At 37.4% G+C, this 20,658-nt stretch overlaps 1 protein-coding gene across 1 annotated transcript in view; it reads left to right on the top strand.

The window, feature by feature from the left end:
- INPP4B (inositol polyphosphate-4-phosphatase, type II, 105kDa) overlaps positions 1 to 20,658 on the top strand; it is a 480,180-nt gene that overhangs the window by 132,034 nt on the left and 327,488 nt on the right. Inside the window, exons 5-6 of the mRNA XM_012642728.1 lie at positions 1,756 to 1,806; positions 10,764 to 10,843. Coding sequence (XP_012498182.1) covers positions 1,756 to 1,806; positions 10,764 to 10,843 — 131 coding nt within the window. The remainder of the gene's footprint in view (positions 1 to 1,755; positions 1,807 to 10,763; positions 10,844 to 20,658) is intronic.

Here is a 20,658-nt window from a genome sequence, read left to right as displayed (position 1 = left end):
TATCTTTTTGGAAAATGTTATTAGGCTGTCAAATATTTTCTTAAAATAATGTATATATGCATACACATATGTGTGTATGTGTTGCATGTTTGGATATTTATTCACTATATGTATAATCCATTACGCCATATATATGTATATGGAGAGAGAAAGAATTCATATTTATATACACTATATATATAGTCCACATATATACAGACTATATGGTCTATTGTAGCCTACTATTTATATGTGGTATCTTCATCCTTTGAGGCCAGCTGATGACTTTCAGATAATGAGACTGAATGGTACATCTGGGCCAAAGAACGTTAATGAAGCTACGAAACTGTGAATGCTCTTAGCTAGTGAGCACTCTGTCATGCACTCCCGAGTTGATTGTGTTCTACAAATTGTGTTGTTTTCTCTGTTGGGCTCTCTCCTGTCATTTGTTTTGTACTCTGGTGAACAATTTTAAGTTATAATGCCTGACAAATTGTGCAAGAGAGATAGTGCTAGATTTGTCGTAAAGAAACAAAGAAAGAGAGTTAAAGTAGAAGTTAAAATGCACATTTTACTATGGCTCAAAGCTTTTTTCAAGGAAATGGAAATTGTGTTAAAGATTAGCAGACCATTAGGGGCTGGTTCAAGTCTTTTGCCATTATTAGGATATTATAAGCATTCCTTCAACCTGGGAGAATTGCCCTGGTCTAGTCAGGTATGTCAGGACTGAAGGGATTTTAAGAGAAGTATAATTTGCTGCTGAAGCCCCTGAAGGGATTTTTGTTAAAATGACCCCTTAAAATGTTGGTCCATTGAGTGCTCCAGGGCTGCCATTCCCAGATTCCTCCATTCTCGCCCCGATGCTCTCCAGTTAAACAGGGTGTGCTTGTATATTGCTCTGTATTCATCTAACTTGTTTATCTCGTCTTTATTTCAAATTAAGACATACTAGATTTATGTTTGATGTTTTTTCTTGCTTTTACTACTTTTTCCTGAAGTGAAAAAGATAATCATAGTTTTCTTTTTCATCTGAAACATTTTTTCTTAAGACGATCATAGAACCAGTAGCTGTTTATTAGAATCAGAATATTTGGGGGCAGGAGGATCACCAGGAGTTGGAAAAGGTCCCCAGGTGCTTCTTATGCACAAGCCAGGGTTGAGAATCACCACTCAGTAGAAGATGTATGTCTACTGATTACCTAAGGAGTTGACATTTCACTTGGAACACTTATATGAAGAGCTTCCCCAGATGACTGGTTGTTTTACACTATTCCCCTTCCCCCAGTTGAGAATTACTTTTCAAATGAATTCAAATGATGGTATCTGGTAATTTGGCACAGAATTTTCAAGTGGGAGGGGTATCCTATAAGGAGTGTGGGTTTGGACACTCATTCAGAGAATAAATATTTTTTGAGCATGCACGGAATTACTTTCCCTGCACCAACTCTTTCCTTTCCTTTGAATGTTGAACGAAGATTGCTTTTTTGGGAGACGAAAGGTGATCTGCCTAAATCCAGTATAGCTCTGTATTTGATAAGCAAGCGATGGGGTGAGAATCTAGGCAACTCTGCCTCCTTAGAGAAATCAGGAAGTTTAGGAATAATAATACAGCTTCATCGTGCTGCAGCAGGTGTTGTACACAGGTAACTTTATTAATGATTAACACAGTCTGGATTGACACCAGATGAATGAAATTGAAACCGAGCACCTGTGTGAAGCTTCTGCACGAATTTCCATCCCAAAGTCATATAGAAAATGTTTTGTTTTTCTCCATAGGTTCGAACCAGTGTCCTACCTGAACATAAGGATCCCCCGCCAGAAGTTGGGGTAAGTGTTTCATATGTTTCCAAAAGGCACACGCGTTGCTTCTAAGTTAATCCTTTGGATTTTCTCTGGCCTCCTGCCTGGCAGCTGACAAATGAAATTGAGTTAAATTAACAGGGTGTGACTATTTGAGGAGGCACTGTCATGTATTTTCTGAATTGCATGGAATTCATTCCTTGTCTCCTGAAAAATCATCCTCAAATGAATTCATATTTAGTTCGGCTTGCTAGAGGGAAGCCTAGACATTACCCTGCAAGTAGCTGAATTACAATTCAGAGCCAACATTCCTGGACCAACAGGAGGCTAGGGAAATTACAGATGTGATCGCTACCGCTTCAGGAAAGGGGAAGAGAACCAGCCGTAGAACTGTGATGTCTTCTGCTTCCTGCTGCTTAAATACTGTAATGAAGGTCAAAAGAGAGGCTGCCACCACTGTTCAGGCCATCGGTGGAAAATCCTTCTGAGGTTTTCCTGCTGCATCTGAACATCGCATCGCCAGCCTTCACAAGTTGGAAGAGGAGCAAGAGGGTACTAGGTGCTTTCTGCTTAGGCAAGGCTAGAGTAGCGGGTGGCAGCTCCTAAAAGATATAGCTCAGCAGGCTGAATCCCTGCAATCTGTGTGTTCAGAGAGGCAGAAAAAGTCCGGAAGTAAATTGAGTCTAAGAAGCCCAGGAGCTGAGCCAACTGAAAGCGCAATTTGAAATATCCCTGAAAGCCTACAAGGCACTTGACAACCTTCTTCCAGTTAGTGTGCGGAGCCCGGCACTAGGTACTGCTCATTTTCTCATTGACAGCAGCCACTTCCCAAACCTGCAGAGGGAGCGCTCCAAAAATATGCACCATGGTGTGCATTGAGTGGACTGAGCAGAATGTCGTCTATCTCTGCATTTGGTGGTGCAGAAGAAGGAGAAGCATAGTGTGTGCTTGCTCTCTCATGCCCAACACAAACTTCCTGTCTCTTCCTGGGAACAGGTTAATTAACTCCTTTGATACAAGCGAACCTTTTCACTTTGTTTTCTGCCTGGCCCTGACACCTCTTGTTCTGCTGTCTCTTCCTCCACCAATCTCTGTTTTCAGACTACACAGGCCTTCAGAGGGCTCAGCAGGTCCTCCCCAGCCTCAAGCCTTCACAGACACAGGCACAAGCCCTCTCTTGGCCTGGACTGCTGCTCCCCACTGGCTCCCTCCCCTGCTCAGGGCTCAGCTCGCTGCTGGCCTCCACTGCTTCCACCTCACGCACCCCTGCAAACTAGATTCTCATCCTCCAGGGTACACACTCATCACACCCTTTACACTGCCTCATGAAACGCTGAGACCCTTTAAAATGTGTAGCCATTAATATGGCTAATGCATTATTTTACCATTTATTTATTGAGGCTCAAGAAGGATGAGCTGATTTAATTTTTTCTCCTCTAAGTTCCATTCTCCCAACTACTCCTGTGTTGAATCCCCTTTGCCTGAAGCTTTAATGATATCTTGGCCTGTGTAAATCTCTTCTTAAAAAAAAAAAAAAAAACCTCACAGGTTCTTGGGAATCCATCTTACTCATTTTAAACGTTGAGTCTCTTCGATTTTATTTTCTGTCACCTCTTCCTCCCACCATTTCCCACTACTGGCTAGACTTTCTGTGACTCTAGCAACGTGCAGGGTGGGGGAAGCATGATCTGAGTCCCACGCATGTCCTCTGTTTCCTCTTCTTGTTACTCAGCTGCTGTGGTGAGGAGGAAGGAGAGACAGACAGAGGTGCAGTCTGTGTTTGCCCACGGAGAGAGAGTGAGGTTTCCTTTCTGCTGGATTTGATGCTTCTCAGGCTAATGCCGCCTACCAGAGTGCTATGTGTGGCAGATGCAGGAATGCTGGCTCTCTCGTGGGGCACGTGTGTAGATATTTCTGGGGGGCTTGTCAGGTCCTCCCTAAGGCATATTTCCCTACCATGGGGGGTCTGGTTCTGGGCCAACGTCCTCCACTGCCCACCTGCACCCTACACGCTATTGCTGTGAAATCCATTGTTCAAGCACATGACTCCAGCCACTTTCTGTGCTGTCTCCTTGTTGCATGTGAAACTCACATGTATTTGCCATGCCACGTGGAAGAAATGTAGGCTGCTGCACTGTGTGTGCTTCCTCTCTCAGCTCAGCCATCTCTCTGCTGACCCTTTCTACAAGCCCCAGCAGCCTCAGGTACTAGATAGCAATCACTGGTTCTCAGACAAGAGACAATCATCAGCCCCCATTGCAGGGAAAGATGGTTTGGAAACCTCCAAGCTTTATAAGTGAGTCTTTGGTAACTGACCCCTTGGCTTTGGCTTTGGCTTTGGGGACAAAGTTAAGGTAGAGCTAGTGTATCTCCCAGTATGCTGACCTCCCCTCTTTTCTAGCCTTACCTTTATATTAACTGGGTGGGGTATGTTACTGTTACTTATGGGCCAGCGTCTCTCAACTGGCTCCTCATTAAGCATCATAGTGAGATTGCTGGCCCCAAACACTGGCAGTTCTTTGAATTCATAATGGGGTACATTTGGTATATTGTGTCCTTATCTTGATAAAGACTCGCCTATAATTTCTGGACCAAAAGAGAAATCTCAGTTGACATCCCATGATGTGCCTATTGTAGCAATTAGGAATGCATTTTGAGGCAAGTAACCTGACAAACTGTGGCTTAAAAGTAATTAAGAAGTCTTTTTTTTTTTTTTTTTTTTTCATGTTATATGAAGTCCTGGAAAAACTGTTCAGGGCTGCAGCTACTAAAAAATGACTTCAAGCAGCCAGACTCTGTCCATCTTCCCGCTCCTCCTTTCTTAGAGTATTGCACAGTCTGGCCATTGCATCTCCAGATATCACATTCCAGGTCAAATGAAGAGTAAAGGGCAAGAAGCTCAGATCAGCTGACCTGTTCCTTCAATTCTGGAAAACAATAACTTCCTGGGAAATCTTGGTTTACTGCCACTCACATGTCACTGGGAAGAGCTGAGCCCCTAGCTAGAGGGTATTCCCCATTTAAACAACATCAAGGTGCTATGAGCAATGAAAATTGGGCAGAATGGGTATTTGGTAGACAATTAGCAATGTCTCCACACTCCTGCTAGATGTTACACTCCGTGATAGCCAAGTCCCTGTTTATTTTGTTCACTCTAATATTCCTAGCTTTGTGCCTGGAAATTAGCAAATATGTGATATATGTATTGAATGAATCAAGAAGCGTGTCATGATTTTGTCTTGCCAATCGTTTTATATTTTTTAGAATCACCAGAAAAAAAACAGTGGTGGCAGTCTAGAAATGATTGTGTTAATACAATAATAATATAGTAAAAATCTAGCACATTTTATGACCTATCAGAACTCAATAAAATGGCATATGTGACTTCAGAACTAAATTTCAAGCATAGTATAAATGAGCCTAAAAAGGAAACAAGTCAGCATTCCTTGGCTTCCTAACATCCTCAGATTCTATGTTATTTTTGACAGGGAAGAGTTAACACATCTTGAGCACCTATGAAGTACAACTGGTTAATATATATACTATCAGTTATTCCTCAAAATATTTCTTTGGACACTGCAAAATAGGTCTGAGAGTTTAAGCTCTTGGCCAAGGACATGGAGCTAGCAATGGGTCTATCATTACAACATGCTAAGGACTCTAGTCTTTAAGTACTCTAATTAAAAAAAAAAAAGAGCTGAAATGTTTTCCATTGTAAATATTTCAAATATCTTACATCTATTTCCATACATTCTTAAACAGCATTTACTGGATACATTCAAATATATTCTTGATGACTTAGTCAAGCAGATACCAGTATGTGCTCTTAGACCTTTTGAACTATATTCACAGTAAAGATATAATTTTATAATAAATGACTTTTCCTTAAAGTGCTTTTTAATCTTTTCTTGAGCTATTCATCAGCTTTTCATAGATTTCCTCACAATTATTTTTTTCCTTTTGATGTCATTTTTAATGTTGATAGTTCCTTTATTCTCGTTCTCTTCCTATGGGGTGGAAAACAATGTCACCATATCTGTTATGGTTGACTATGTAAAGAGGCCTGCCTATAAATTGTGTGTGTGAGATGTTGTGTATCAGCCTTATGATACCAACTTCAGCTCCCCAAAAACCTTCCGAAATTTCCATCATAGTTCCTATATACAGTTTTATGAGAATGAGTCCAAATATTATTGACATAATCATTTAACCTCTAAACCAGCAGTATCCAATAAAAATATAATGTGTGCCACAAAATACATGCTACATACACAATTTTAAATTTTCTAGTAGTCATGTTTTTTAAAAAAGTAAAAAGAAACAGGTTAAATTAATTTTGATATATTTTATTTAACCTAATATGTGCAAAATATTATCATTTCAAAATATAACCAATATAGAAATATTAGTGATATATTTCATATTCCTTTTTTCATACTCTCTTCTAAATTCAGTGTGTATTTTACATTTAGAGTACAGCTCAACTTGGAGTAGGCACATTTTATGTGCTCAAGTTAGTGACTACCCATTGGAAAGTACAGCTCTGAACAGCAGTGGGAAAAATTTGAGGTCCATGCAAATTGTAGTATAAAGGAAACCTAAACTTTGAATAAAGGCTTTGTGAGATGAACATGAGTGATGGAGGTTTGGCCAACTTGTGACAATGTTATGGGGTTGTACGTCCTCCAACTCCCTTAATGGTGATCAGGGAGCCACTGAGGACTGCCACATGGAGGTGACAACCCCTGGTGAGCAGTCTGGGTATCTGTGACTTGCTCAGAGTCCCTGCAGGGGCTGGCAGAATAAACTGTTTGCGTGTATGCTCCCCGTAGAGAGAGGCCAGGGATTATGACAGATGCCCCACTTTTCCCCACTCTGTTTGCCATTACTCTCCAGCCAGGTGAGTGATTGAAATCGTGCATCAAGCAATTTAATGATCATCTGCTTTGGGGTTCTTGCACCAGAATAATAACTGTGAGTGTTCCCTTGTCATGAGCAGGCAAGAAAGGTTAGAGCTGCATGTCGTGTAGGCAGAAAAGCTGTCAGAAGGAAAGAATTGCCACCTGTCCTGGAAATGAGGCACAGCGTGGTGGGGTTAAAAGAACGCTGGACAGAAAAGCAAGAAACCTGGGCTCTAATTTGGCCTCTGCATACTAACTAGTCCTGTGACATGTGTAATCCACTTCACTCTCAGGGGCCCCAATTCCTTCATCTACAGATTAGCAACGCTGTAGCCATCCTTAAGGTTCTTTCGACATTCCACATGATCTAACACAAGTTTGTGCTATAAGGAATCATAGGTAACATTGTCTCAATAATAACAACTATATAGGACTTTAAAGCCCTTGTATCTTTTTAAATATTTTATTTAGAATTTCTTTTAATTTGTATTTTCCCTAAATCTATTTTTTATTTTTAAACAAATATTTTTCTTTTTGTATTCCTGGCATTTCTCATAGACTTCTTCTTCTTCTTCTTTTTAATACTTTGGCTTTTCCAAAGAGTATTTAATCCGGATATCAGATACATTTAAGGATCTGACTGGTGAGTGTATCACCTTAATCACTATGCAAGCCAGTATTTATGGCATAACTTCCTATTTTCCTGGCAATGTGCTAGATGCTTTGCCTGGGTTACTTTAATTCTTATGACAGTAACTATGAGAAAGGTACAGTTATCATATGTAATTTTTTTTTCAGCCAGAAACTAAAACCTAGATTAGTGGAGCGACTTGTCCAAGAGCGCAGACTTCGTAAGAGAGAAGACAGGGAAAGAAGAGCTGACAAGACCTATCAGTGGGGTGTGAGCCCAGGAGCTGGGAAATTGTCCAGATTTCCATTTTTGGACAGAATAATTCAGGACCACACTCAGACCTCTGAACTCCAACTCTATTTAGGCTTTACTTTTTTTGTTTGTATTTATTTCCTCCGATAGAAACAGCACCAGAGAAGATATGGACACTTTGCCCCTTGAATTATATTTGAAATACAAAAATAAATAAATAAATAAAGAAAGAAATTCTTTTAAATTCTATGGTTATGATTGCAGTGATAGCAAAGATAAAATAGATCTATATCAAGGTATTTTTTTACATTAGCATCATGTTCTATAGAGAAGACTGTTTTCTAATTCATTCTGTTACACTGTGTCCCCTGAATATCCACCTAGATAGACAATTTGTTTTCTGATTTCAGGGGTTGGAGGATCCTATTTTTATTTATACTGAGGTAAACAAATAAAAACCTGCTAGAAAGTAAACATATAGGAAATTCCATTGTTTGGTATTGCAGGGTAAAACAAATATAGATTGTCTTTAAATGTTTGGATTTTGTTAATGCATTTTATACAACATGTAGTCCCAGTGTACAGTTATTTCTAGAATAAATAAGATAACATTTATGCCTAAATAACACCTCTTCTGCTTTGACAAGATTTCATAACGTAATGCTTTGGTGCAATGGCAAAATTGATTTTCAACTGATTGTATTATTTCTGTAAGCGCGCTCATTATCCTTTGAGATCAAGCATGTGGCTGACCGTCGCGATGTCAAAGCCTGACTCATGGACATTGTTCTTGGCACACTGCATGCACCCACAGTGGAGCTCCCTATGCCAGACAATGGGCTTGGCCAGGAGATGGACAAGCCAAGGTCCTGCTTCCGCAGGAGTTCCTGCTCTGGTGGACAGGAGAAGCGTTCAATAGCTTGTGGTCATAAATTTTACTTGCAGCTGTGCCTTATGGTGTGTTTGTAGCTTATGTCCGAAAATAGCGACTCCACCTGTCTCTGGTTGCCACAGTCTAGTCTAGGGTGTTTGCTACTTTTACTGATGAAAAGACTGCAATAATCTCATGACATTGTAGTTTGTTTTATTAATTCTAAAATCCTCCACATCTAAAAACATCTCAAAAGGCAAATAGAAAATAACTTGAAACTTTAAGGCATCATGAAATTTATGATTGGTTAAGAGGTTTTTTTTTTTTTTGAGTGCGAGTAGTGAGTGAGGGATGGGAATTTAAATTAAAAACCCTGATTATCAGTGAAAAGGAAAGTGAGATAGACAGCTCTTTAAAATATAAAGTGCTAAATTGAAATTCACTACCACAGTATACAATCTGCACACCATAAAATTATTTTGATTTTCTACATTTCAGTGAATTACAATAGTTTATAAATAACTGCAGAAGGAGCATTTCTCCTATATCTATAATAATGGAATAACTTACTTGAAAGCTAGTGTCTATGCCATTCTTTCATTCATTGTCAGTCTATATTTATCACGTGCCTACTGTGTGCTAGGCAGGGGTTATCAAAAAGCAAAGTAAAGCTCCTCTGGGGGTTCAATTCTCTATTATTCTTTTTAAAGGGCTACAAAACAATTAAATATATATCAGGTGGTAAGTGCCAGCGGAGAAGAACAATAAAACAGGGTAAGGAATAGAGAATAATAGAAAGTCTATGTGGGAAAGGGGAGTAGTCTTTTATAGAGGGATGTTCCAGGGGCATCTCTGATGAGGAGACATAAGTGCTTGTGTTCAGTGGGTTCTCTCCTAGGCTCTCTCTGTCCCTTGCTGAAAAGTCTCCCTAATTTCTGTGTGCCCTGTGCGTACAGCTCCTGAATTTCCTTCTCTGCTTTGATCCACTCTCACTTCATCTCTCATGGATATTGCATCAGAGCTTGTTTTCACACATCCTCTATTTTTTGTCTAATGTTTTTCACCTAATAATTTAATCTCAGATTTTTCAGGCTTTGGTAACTTCATGTCTAAACCAGCTCTTTGAGTTTCAAGTTGATTCGGGATTTATCATTAGGAATGTAGAAGCATCTCCAACTTTAGAACGGAGTTGTATTTTCAGATGTTTGACTTTAACCTTTTAGAACCAGCTCTTCTAAATTAGAGTTTTGAAAAGAGGGAGAAGAATTCTGACCTGAGGCTTTTTTCCCCCCATGCCCAACAATCACTCAGTGTGGAACAATTTCCTATTTACTTCTAAAAAGATCCAACTGACCTCAGATTCCTTAAGTCCAGCCCCTCATTCTAGTGCAGCCCAGCAGCAGACCCGTGATAAGAGAATGTTCTGGAAGATGTTGCATTGACTTCTTGTAGAGTGTTACATTGTGTTAGACAGCAGCAGCCTAGGTAATAATAGGGGTTTGATATTTTCATGTTTACTCCTTGACCTTAAGGTAAGTAAATGAAAAATCCTGTTTATGTTATTTATACGATAATATTGTGACTTTTAGATTAGAAGTATCTAAGGATATTAAAAAGAGATGAAAGAATATTTTTTTTTATTCTGGAAAAGAAAAAACAAACAATTTGGTGTTTTATTCTTTACACTGAGTCAAAAAAAAAGAGTAGAAAGCAGGTATTCATAGTCAACACCCAGTATAATAGGCTAAAAAAGCAATTTTAGAAAATGTAACTGAATAAGTACCATTCATTTTTGTGTATTGGAATGAAATTGCCCCATGCTAGTAAAGAAATAACAAAGGAAACAAATGCTTTTAAACGTTGCCGTGATGGGGGAGAAATACAGCATTTCTATTTATAACTTGTACAGAGTCCCACATAAAAATAGCTCCAACTAACAGATTTGCTCATATCTGGAATACAAATTGTGGCTGCCAGTGATTTGAGGAATTCTGATAAGAAAAACGACAGCATTGGTAAATATCGAAAGTTTATCATCTTTTCTCTTACCTCAGTTTTCACATGTGGAGAAAGTTATAGTTGTTGGCAAAGTCCTGGGTGTTGTCATTTTACATCTTGTTATTTTCTAGGTTATTAGTTGCTTTGTGTTTAACGAGCATGATACATTTTCACCTCTCAACCCTACCCCAGGAGATGGATATATTACTGAGAATTGTATCTGTCAGTGAAATATTTGTCAGGTTAATAGATTTAATATTTCATTTTTCAACAAAAGTATTAAGATCCTCAGAAAGTTAATGAAAACCGTTCTTTTTTCTCTCATTTTCAGAAAAGCTTCTTGGGTTATGCCAGTTTTAAAGTGGGGGAGCTGCTGAAGTCGAAGGAGCAACTGCTGGCCCTGAGTCTGAGGTGGGTCTCTTGGTTGCAGAAACTGTTACAGTTAATAAGCTGTGATAATTTTTGATGGCCAGGGTGTTTGAAAGTCACACTTCTTACAGACGTTAGACGTCAACTCTCAAATAGCTTGTTCTCCACTTGAACAAGTTATAGCGAAGCAGTGATTATTCAAGTTCTCATTCAAGTTCAGGTTTCAGCTTATGAAATGTTATTAGTCCTTGTAGGAAAAACAATATTACATTATCATTAAAGTGATGAAATTCTTTGAAAGTAAGGAAGGAACTATGAATTATGATCATGCTATTAAATAATTTTTCTATTACTTATCAAAATACTTTTTAAATCAAGTAAGTTTCTAGGTTGGAAATATGTAAGAGTCAATATTGTAGCTTTATGATGATAGAGAGTAAGGAGCTTATTCTTTTTTCAGCCTATTTTGTTGTTATACTCTTAAATATAAAACACTTATAAGTTAAAACGGACTCACTTGAAACAGACAACGATCACAGCTAATTGTGAGATGAATGCAATTTGTTTTCATATAGGTGGTGAAACAACAATCTTTAGGATGTTGCAGAGTATTTTAATCCTGAAAAGGGTATTAAATAGGATAAATATTTCTTTTTAAATTCATAATAAATTTGAAAACAATATTTTGCTGTTTTCTGTATAATATTGTATAATTATATATACATAGGGAATACTACCTTGCAATATTTGTATTGTATGAATGAATATAAAAATTATATAGAACACTATTTGTAAATATTTAGAAGGTCTAATTTTGATGATACATAGAGACCACTTTCAGGAAACCAGACAATGTCTCCAGTTTGTTTGTCCGGTTTCCCTCCAAGAACCCACTTATAGCCAACAATTTATTTCAGTAAGGATGCTGTGGCTTATGCTGGAATTTATACTCCTGCCTTTCTCTTTTTCTGATTTTTCCTGATCCTTACAGCTCTGCATTTGATTTGATAGTATAGGATAATTTAACATAAGCAACACGCCAAGCAGAGAAATGAGTGTTGTTGGGTTCTAGTGAGGCTGCCGTCTCCTCTCCAGCTTTGTTTAGGTTGTGCCTCTTAAACATCTGGTGTTGGTGCGGATGCATTTTGTTTGGGAAAACATATAAAAATCTTTAGAGTTTTGTGATGTTATTCCCAATAAAATTTTGCTGCTGCTATTATTTTCAGTGTGAAGTGTAAAGGGGCCAGCTGAAAAGGCTGGCTAGCAATGTCACTGATACCCTAGAAAATATCATCATTCCAGCATGACCTGTTGGATCTGACCTACATGCCCTGGATTCATGATATGAGATGTCAAACATTGAACTAACTTAGGGCTACTGGCAGTCCACATGTTTTCTAGGTCAGACGCATAGCACTTTCTTCCTCATCTTGCTGACTCACAAACCACAGTATCGATTATATCATAATGGTCATTAACATCAGCAGTATACTACACAGTGGTGCAACATTTAGACACTACACAGTGGTGCAACATTTAGACACTGGTTTGAAACAGGAAGCAGAGGACCAGAAAGGCTTAGTGAAATGAAAATTAGTGTAAACATACAGAATACCTTAGAGAGAGTATAAAAACAGAGAAGGGTCAAGCTTAGAGTACTACCGTTGGAGGAAAAAAGAAATATATAAATTTCTGATTTAGTTGACAGCAAGACAAATTTATACTTCTAATTTTAATACCCCTGTTTCCTAGTCATTTTATCTTGATTGTATAAAAGGAGAAAAATATTAAAAAATATTTGAGTTTTCTCAAAAAATAATTTTAGAAAACAGTTTTGAAATGGCTAGGTTATGATTTCTCCCATTTTTGTGCTTTGCCAAATGTGTGGTTTTCTCTCCCTATGAACCAGACAGATTATAGATTTATCATAGCCTTTTGATTTCTCGTACATGTTGTTTTTTATTTCTGAGGTAATTTATCTTCCTTCCACTGACTGTCTCTGAGGTATTGAGTTAGAAGAACATTAGGTCAGGGGTAAGAAGCATTTTTGTTTCATTTTGTTTTGTTTAATATTCCTATGCACTGATTATTTCTGACTTTTTTGCCTTTTATATTCTAGTTGTTAATTTTAAAGCAATTTAATTTTCAGATTTCTGTAAAACAAATTAACAGGAAAAAAAAAGATCGTATTCATAGGCACCATTCTTTGATAGGAAAGTTGCTTTTTTTTCATGGTGTGTTTTAGCTTCCCCTAAATCTTATGATTCTCCTTGTGCTCACTGCCCCTTTGGGGGCTCCTTAGCAGATGATTCCAATTTTAAATTCTCAAACTGGTTCCACAGAGTACCATGGTTTAATGTGGCTTCTGTGTCATATGTGCTTTGAACTGGAGATCAAGTGCATGAGATATTTTTTTCCTACAGAAAATTTAAAGGGGCAAGAAGTGCACATCTAATTTATAGATATAGGCTCAAATTCCCAGTTTATGATAATGACTTCCTTATACTTTTGTGGATGCTAAATGTAAACCTGCTAGCAAGAATTTATTCTGGATGGAATCAATCTGAATTAGTAAATATGATATTGTGTGTTTTTGAAGATGTAAAATTTGTTTGCATATGTTGGGGAAATGCATCCAATATATAAAGTGGTTTCTACTCATACAATATAAACTCATTGAAATGCCTGGTTTCCTATGTTTATGAGTGTTCTAGCATTCCAAATGGATTAGATATCTTTATTTAGTATTAATTTCTTTACCTTTATATTACATCCACTTTGTTTTCCTACATTACCTTTGGTAGTTCCTAACTCCTCTGATGATTTTTTAGGACTGAGTGGGTCTGTGGAAACCTCTGACTTCTTTTATATCTCAATTATATTTTCTGTTTTTGTTCTCTAATTCATTGCTGTATAATCCTGACTTCCATACTATGATGTAAACAAGACAGAGGTCTTATAGAGTATTATAATTTTAGGCATGAAAAATACTGGATAATTTTAGAATAATGATGATAATGATAAGAAGAAGAAGAGGATGAGGAAAAGAAAGAGGCAGAAGAAGAAGAAACCACTATGTTATTATTTTATGCATTTCATAAAACAAGAAACAGAGATATTGAAAGTAGCAGTTAAATAACTTGTACTAAGTTACAATGCTCTTAAATGGGAAAGACAAGGTGTGAAGCCGCCCCACGTTTTTTACTGCAAAGCCCATGATTTTAATGATCCACATCTTGTCTCCTTCAAGAAAGGGGAAAGCTGAGAACCAGATGAAATGTATGCTACATGTCATCTAACTTACTAATGGCAGGTCAAAGCCAGGACTCAGGTCCAGAACCACTTGTTCATAGTTTCTTTCATGTTTGATCTCACCACAGTGCCTGGTCTTACTACGATAGATGATGACTAAGTGATTGTTAACATGCCATGGAGAACTCAGGAATGTCAATCATGAGGGCAGAAAGTGGGAAACAGCTTATTAGTTTAAAGGAGATTAGAGACAGAGAAACCTATGGAGTCTGTTCTCACCCCAGAGTCATGACGTTATCAGGAGTTGGACCTGGCTTGCTGCCCAAGCACCTGGCAGTGTTTGCTCTACCAACCTGACATGAATCTCTTGGGACCATATAAGCAGAACTTTGGAACATCGTAATACTATCTTATGACTTAATGATTTAATAACAGAATGGAAAAGTTAGATCTGTCTCTGGGAATGGTGCTAGCAGTCAGGAGAAAAAAAAATTACATTGCTCTTAAAGTATTTAAACAACTGCAAATGTAAAACAACAACAGCAACAAGAAGCAACAAAAAAAGTAAAACTTCTTTCCTAGGAGATCCTTCTCAGAGGGACAGAGGCAGATGGAAGTGTTTCAATCTTGTCTGGGCTTTGCTGCATGCCCCCTCACAGTGTAAGGGCTCATTCGGTGCTCATTCATTCAGCAAGCATTTGCTAAGAATTTTTCATATGCTGAGTACAGGAGTAGTGTCTTCAGAAAATTTAAAAAATGGCAACAGAGTTAATAGTTTGCAGTTGATGTTACTAACAACATATTTAATGAAAAATCTCCTTATTTATTGGGCATCTACAAGGATGCAAGGACTATGTTAGGCACCTTGTATACATTATCTTATTTAATCCATGCAGCATGATCATCTCTGTTTTATAGCAACTTGACTAGGATCCTACAGCTGGTGATTATACAAGTAGGATTAGAACTCAGTTTGGTCTAACTCCAAAGCCTATTCTGTTTTTATTCTACGATTGAGTAGAAAGCTCAAGATGTAATAATATCTTTACTTCCTTCTCTGTTTTGTAGTCTACCCTTTGGAGGGTGTTAGAGGTCTCAATTATTTTTTCTTAACGCTTTACTTTAAAATTCAATTTTATATGCCTGCAGCATAGTAGAGGTCTAATAATTATTTGTTGGGATTTTGATTTACCACGATGGCTTCCTTATATTTTTATAGATACTAAATGTAAACCTGGTACCAAGAATTTATTTCTGGGTGGAATCATCTAAATTAGTAAACATAATGCAGCCTAAGCATTAAAATATATTTGAGACAAATAACTTTCAGAGCAATGGTGAGCGATAGGTTTTCTGCTTGAAAAGCTGAAAACCTTATTTAGAATTTGCAATTATTTCAGTACAGGCCACTTTACCTTGAGCCTTTACCTTGTCACAGGAACTTTCAGCTCATCTTAACAAGTGCTGTATTATTTCTTTTGTGTCCTTCTACACTTAAACACCCCCAATTAAGCAAACACTTACATCATTTTACCAGGGTTGGATACGATAAAACATTTTCTCGAAAACAGATGTGCAAGCATTTCTTCATACAAAGAGAATTTGTTTTCTTTCCATTTATTACTTATGCCACATTTGCAATAGTGCTTTTATGGAACAAACAACATAAGACACTGACTGACCTTAAATGGACATATGCTGTTATATTTTATAATATACAGATGTATGGGAAAGGCTACGAAAGAAAAAGCGTTCAACTGCTACTGTTTATTTTTAAATTTTTCCTATTTTATGTAGCATTTATATGTACATATGCATGAATATACACATATATCATCGATTGTGTAGATGGATATGTGTGTGTACCTTATTTTGCTTTCTCACAAACCACGAATACTTATTTTCAATTTTTGTTAAATGTTTGTACTTAGAAGAAGGTAAGATCCCAATTGTGAGTGATTTAAGTTTTAATTTTGGTGTGATTTGCTTAATTTAATCTCCTTAGACACACACACATAGAGTTCTATTTTGTTGTTTTTGTAAAAAAAAAAAAAAAAAAGAAAGAAAGAAAGAAGGAGACCTGCAATGTTAAATTTAATCTCCCAAAGGAATGTTCTTGAGAGCTGATAAAAAGACGAAATTGTTAGTAGCATCCCACAGGTTGGGAGGCCAGGCACGTTCTACATGCCACGGGGCAGTGAATCAGAATAAGTTTGTTCCTGGAATCCTACAAATAGGTCTGAATCCCCAAAATGAACTGAGAACAACCCTGGCCATAAATTGGCAATGGGTTTTAAATGATAAATTTCTTTTTCTTTTCAAATGAAATTAACCATTCTTAGACTTTTAATTAGCTACCGCTACTCCTTTCTTGCACACAAATAAAGGTTATATAGGTTTTCTTACTTTAAGCACAGGATCTATTTTTTAAATTGTTTGTATGGTGAATACTTCAATAATGATATCTTTTCTTATCAATGTCTACTTGAACTTCATAGATGATTTTAAAAATCACAGCAAGCATCTTAATAGTTATGTATATTTTGCATACATTTCATTCTCTTTTAATAGTCTTCCAGTTAGCTTCTTTTTAGGTACTGGGAAACTAGGATTACGGCAGAAAATTCTGATAGTCTCCACAAAATATTATGTATGTCTAAAACATTTTCTATATTAAATAAGGTCAATAGAAATTGACTGATGGCCAACAACCCATTTTCGGGAGAGAGTAGCACGTTCGTGAATAGTTATAGAACAGAATACTGTTATACTTTCTTGAAAGCATCGATGTAAAACTTAGGGGATGAGAATGATACATAAATAGCTAACTTCCATGATGCTTTTGCATAGAAGAAACTAAACATTTATATCATAAGCTCTAAAAGCAATGCATCAAAACATTGCATTTTTCTCTTTGGGAGTGAACAAGTGGGGAAATATGCGAGTCAATGGCGAATGCACACTCATGAGTGATCTGGACTCACACGCACAGGAGAGAGCTTCCCGCCCCTGGAGTGCTTGTGTCACCGTGTGTTTGGTGGGATTGAAATGAAGGCGACAGGTACCTCCTCCATGACAGCCCTGACACTGACTCGGACCTCAAACATGGAGGAAGAGGAAACAAATACTATTTGATGTTTCTGATATGTTAAGCATTTCCAACATTTTATCTTATTTTATCATCTAACCACCTTAATCTTCTAATGGCCTAGAAGATATTATTCCTGTTTTACTAATAAGCAAACCGAGAAATAGCAGTTTGGCTTCCTAAGATCACAAGGCTGGGATGGGATGGGATGGAGAATGGAGATTGTTAGGGAAGAAGGATTCTCAATATCAAGGATTTTTCAGAGACTTTGTGTTTTGTTTAGAATCTTACAATTAAATTATTTTAGAGACCAGAGAAGATTTTGAAACTGGCACTTCTTGGACCCCTTTAGTGAGAGGGGACTCACACTCACAACTTTTTTTTTCCATTTTCAGACAGGTCTAGTGTTAGAAAAGTATTCCTATTAATATTTTATCCCAAATTTTGTCTCCTTACCATGGTTCCAGCTCTTCTTTGTGGAGTTAAGTAGGACACATCTCATGCTTTATCTCTGTGACCACATTTGAAAGCAGCTCTTTTGTTAACTTTAAATCTCTCCCATTTTTCTCAGGAAGAAATGTGAGGTGGTAGAAACAGGACTTTGATGCCAGACTTGGGTGTGAGTCCCAGCTGGCTCACCCCCTGTGTCACTCAGGCATATTGTCTACTTTCTTTAACATCTGTTATTGGAAGTAGTAATGATTTCCCTCCCAGGGTGGTTCTGAACAATTAATCCATGCAGTGGAGTTCCAAACCCCACCTTGCATTAGAGAAAAACACTCCATAAATATCATTTCCCTTGCTTCTTGAGTGAAAGTTACTAAGTTCCTCAACTATCTCTTAAACTTTTGCTTAGCTTGCTTGCTGACTTTGTTGAAATTCTTTTTTTAAACATGATGGCCGCATTCTCTACACTTGGTCAGTGGAATTGTGGTTGATTTAACTCTTGATTTGGATATAACATCTCTATTATTTAAGAAAGAAAAGCTTACCTGAAACCTAAATTCCAGTTTTCATCACTCCGATGTCATGTTTGGCTTGTTACCCCGGGGGCAGATACCAGCAAAAGGCGTATGGAGAGCAGTTTGGTTGAAGCAGGCAGCATGCCAATAGACTTAGGGGTAAAATAAAACTTGTTTTGACTGAAAATATTAGTAACATAACATTGAAATCAGTACAGAAATTCATAAATGTAGCACAGGGTATCAATCGCTTTTAGAGTTTACTGATGCATTTTATTGCTGACTATATCAAAAACTGTCCAAAGAAGTAAATTCAAGTAGCATTTCTTGGGGCCGGACTGTGAGAATGAAGGGAAACATCAAACACTAAAATCAGGGCATTTGCTTATAAAACTGATTATGTTCTTTTATGTAACTGTGTTAGGGACACAGTTGCCTAACAGTTTTCAAAAGGTGCTAACATGAGCCATTTTGTAACAATTGATAAAATGCCATCAATTTATAAAATTGGAGTAGAATGCAAATCATAGCAATATGAAATTAGGACAGTGAAGACGCAGAAGGAGCACATAGTTTAGAGACATACCTGTGCCCAAATCCTGGCTTTTGTATTGCTAGCAGGATGGCTGATTGCTCTGAGACTCATTTTTCTTACCTGTGTCATGGGGATGAGGGTGGTGCCCACTTCCCAGTGTTTGATGTGAGAATCACCAGTTACTAACGTGAAATGCTTACAACAGTGTCTGACACATAGTAAGTGCTTGATAAATGTTAACTATTATTCTTGTAATTTTCATTTATTAATTAGCTTCTCTATTGTTTTTTTTTTTTTTCCCAGAAGAGGATTAGACATACTGTACACTACCTGAAATGGTATCTCATGCAAAGCAGATGCTCATAATATTACCTATTATTTAAACTGTCATCATCAGTATTGTTATTTTCTATTTCATTCACCTAGACTTTCTTTCATGTATAATTTAAATGGCTATGCAGTTTTATAGTCTGCATTTTTCTTTATGTTTCTAATCCATTTGCATAAAGCTGTAGATACGACCATAGAAACTAATTAGCACTTTCTTAGTTTGTATTATTCAAAAGATGTCTGATTGGTCAGATTGCAAATTGGTTTAGAGTTCCAAGTAACTGAAGGGACAACACATACTTAAAAGTATACTTCAATAGCTCCTCAGTTTGTATAGAAAAGCCTGAAACCTCTCCTCTCTTAAAATGCAAATCGCATAAAGTTAATATCTGTACACAAAGACCTACCTGCTTAAGAAGTTTGAGAGCTAATTTAGCTTTGAAGATAATTTGCAGGAATGATTAGGCCTGAAAGAAATTATATTTGACCTGAAAATTCTGTATTGGATTTGCCCGTATTTACCAAAGTCACTTTCATCATTATCACTGCGTTTCTGCTGCTCTGGACACATATGAGATTTTCCAAACAGTGTGTTTTGTAACATCTGTATCCCTTTGGTTATTAGTATCTGTTTTTTGAATAAAGGAATTCCGCAGTCAAATAAGTTTGAGAATCCTCTATTTGAAAAAAAGTGAAGTGGGTTTCCTTGCTGTAGGAATTCTCAGAGCCTTCATTGGCCCTTCAAGGCCCTTTGGGACTCTCAGAGGACACATTGCCTGCAGCTTTTCTTAAATTAATTTGAACACAAGAAGCTCTCTTCGTGGAACACTTATTAACAGTTTATTAGACACTATGTTGCAAGAAACACAGTTACATAGTTTAGGAAATGCTGATTTAGAGGAACAACAAAAATACATTTTCCAGAGAAATATATGAGTGACTGCCCATGTGTATTTATGCACTTTTTTCTACATCAGCATGTCATCTAACGTACACATCTGTAGGCAGGCTTGCAGTCTTCACCCAAATGGCACTTATACCTCCCACCCCCAGATCTCTCCCACATCCCCCACCCACAGTCATTGACAGACCTGTGGCATTTTATAGTCATGCTCATGGCCTTTATAAACAATAATTCGTGACATTTGCACAAAATGTATGGGAAGAGAATGGCACAATACACAGTGTCTCTTTGATGTTCATTGACAGATTGATTTTGAGCTGGGATAAGTGAACACATACTTATTCTCATAATCACCTGATATTTTAACTACCCCAAACTGAACTTAGCTCTTCCTCTGAAAACTCTGTCTTTTGGTATTTTTTTTCTTTTTTTAGTTAAGCTAAGGTACTTAAATTCAAGTATCTTAAATGTAGCCCAAGCTAGAAATAGCAGCATTATTTTCAAATTGTCCTTTCTAAAATTCTTAACTGGTTATGTTCTTTTCCTTTTTGAAACTTTATATGTCCTCTTTCCCCTCCCTGCACTACCCCTCTGTCTTCAGTGAGCGTGAACATGAACGTATGTATGAAAAGTCCTCAGCCCAGGTATGCAAGTTCTCCATCTGTGGCCTCGTGTGAGTCTCATCTGTAGCGCAAACATTACTCTTGACACAGACCAACACTTCCTCCCTCACTTATGGTGGCTTATGGATACTTACCACCTTTTGATAGTGGAGTCAGAGTTCCT

The sequence above is a fragment of the Propithecus coquereli genome, unplaced genomic scaffold (assembly GCF_000956105.1).
Source record: "Propithecus coquereli isolate 6110/MARCELLA unplaced genomic scaffold, Pcoq_1.0 Scaffold185, whole genome shotgun sequence".
Classification (NCBI taxonomy): Eukaryota; Metazoa; Chordata; class Mammalia; order Primates; family Indriidae; genus Propithecus; species Propithecus coquereli.
The sequence above is the reverse complement of the archived record's forward strand: the minus strand, read 5'-3'. Positions and strand labels throughout refer to the sequence as shown.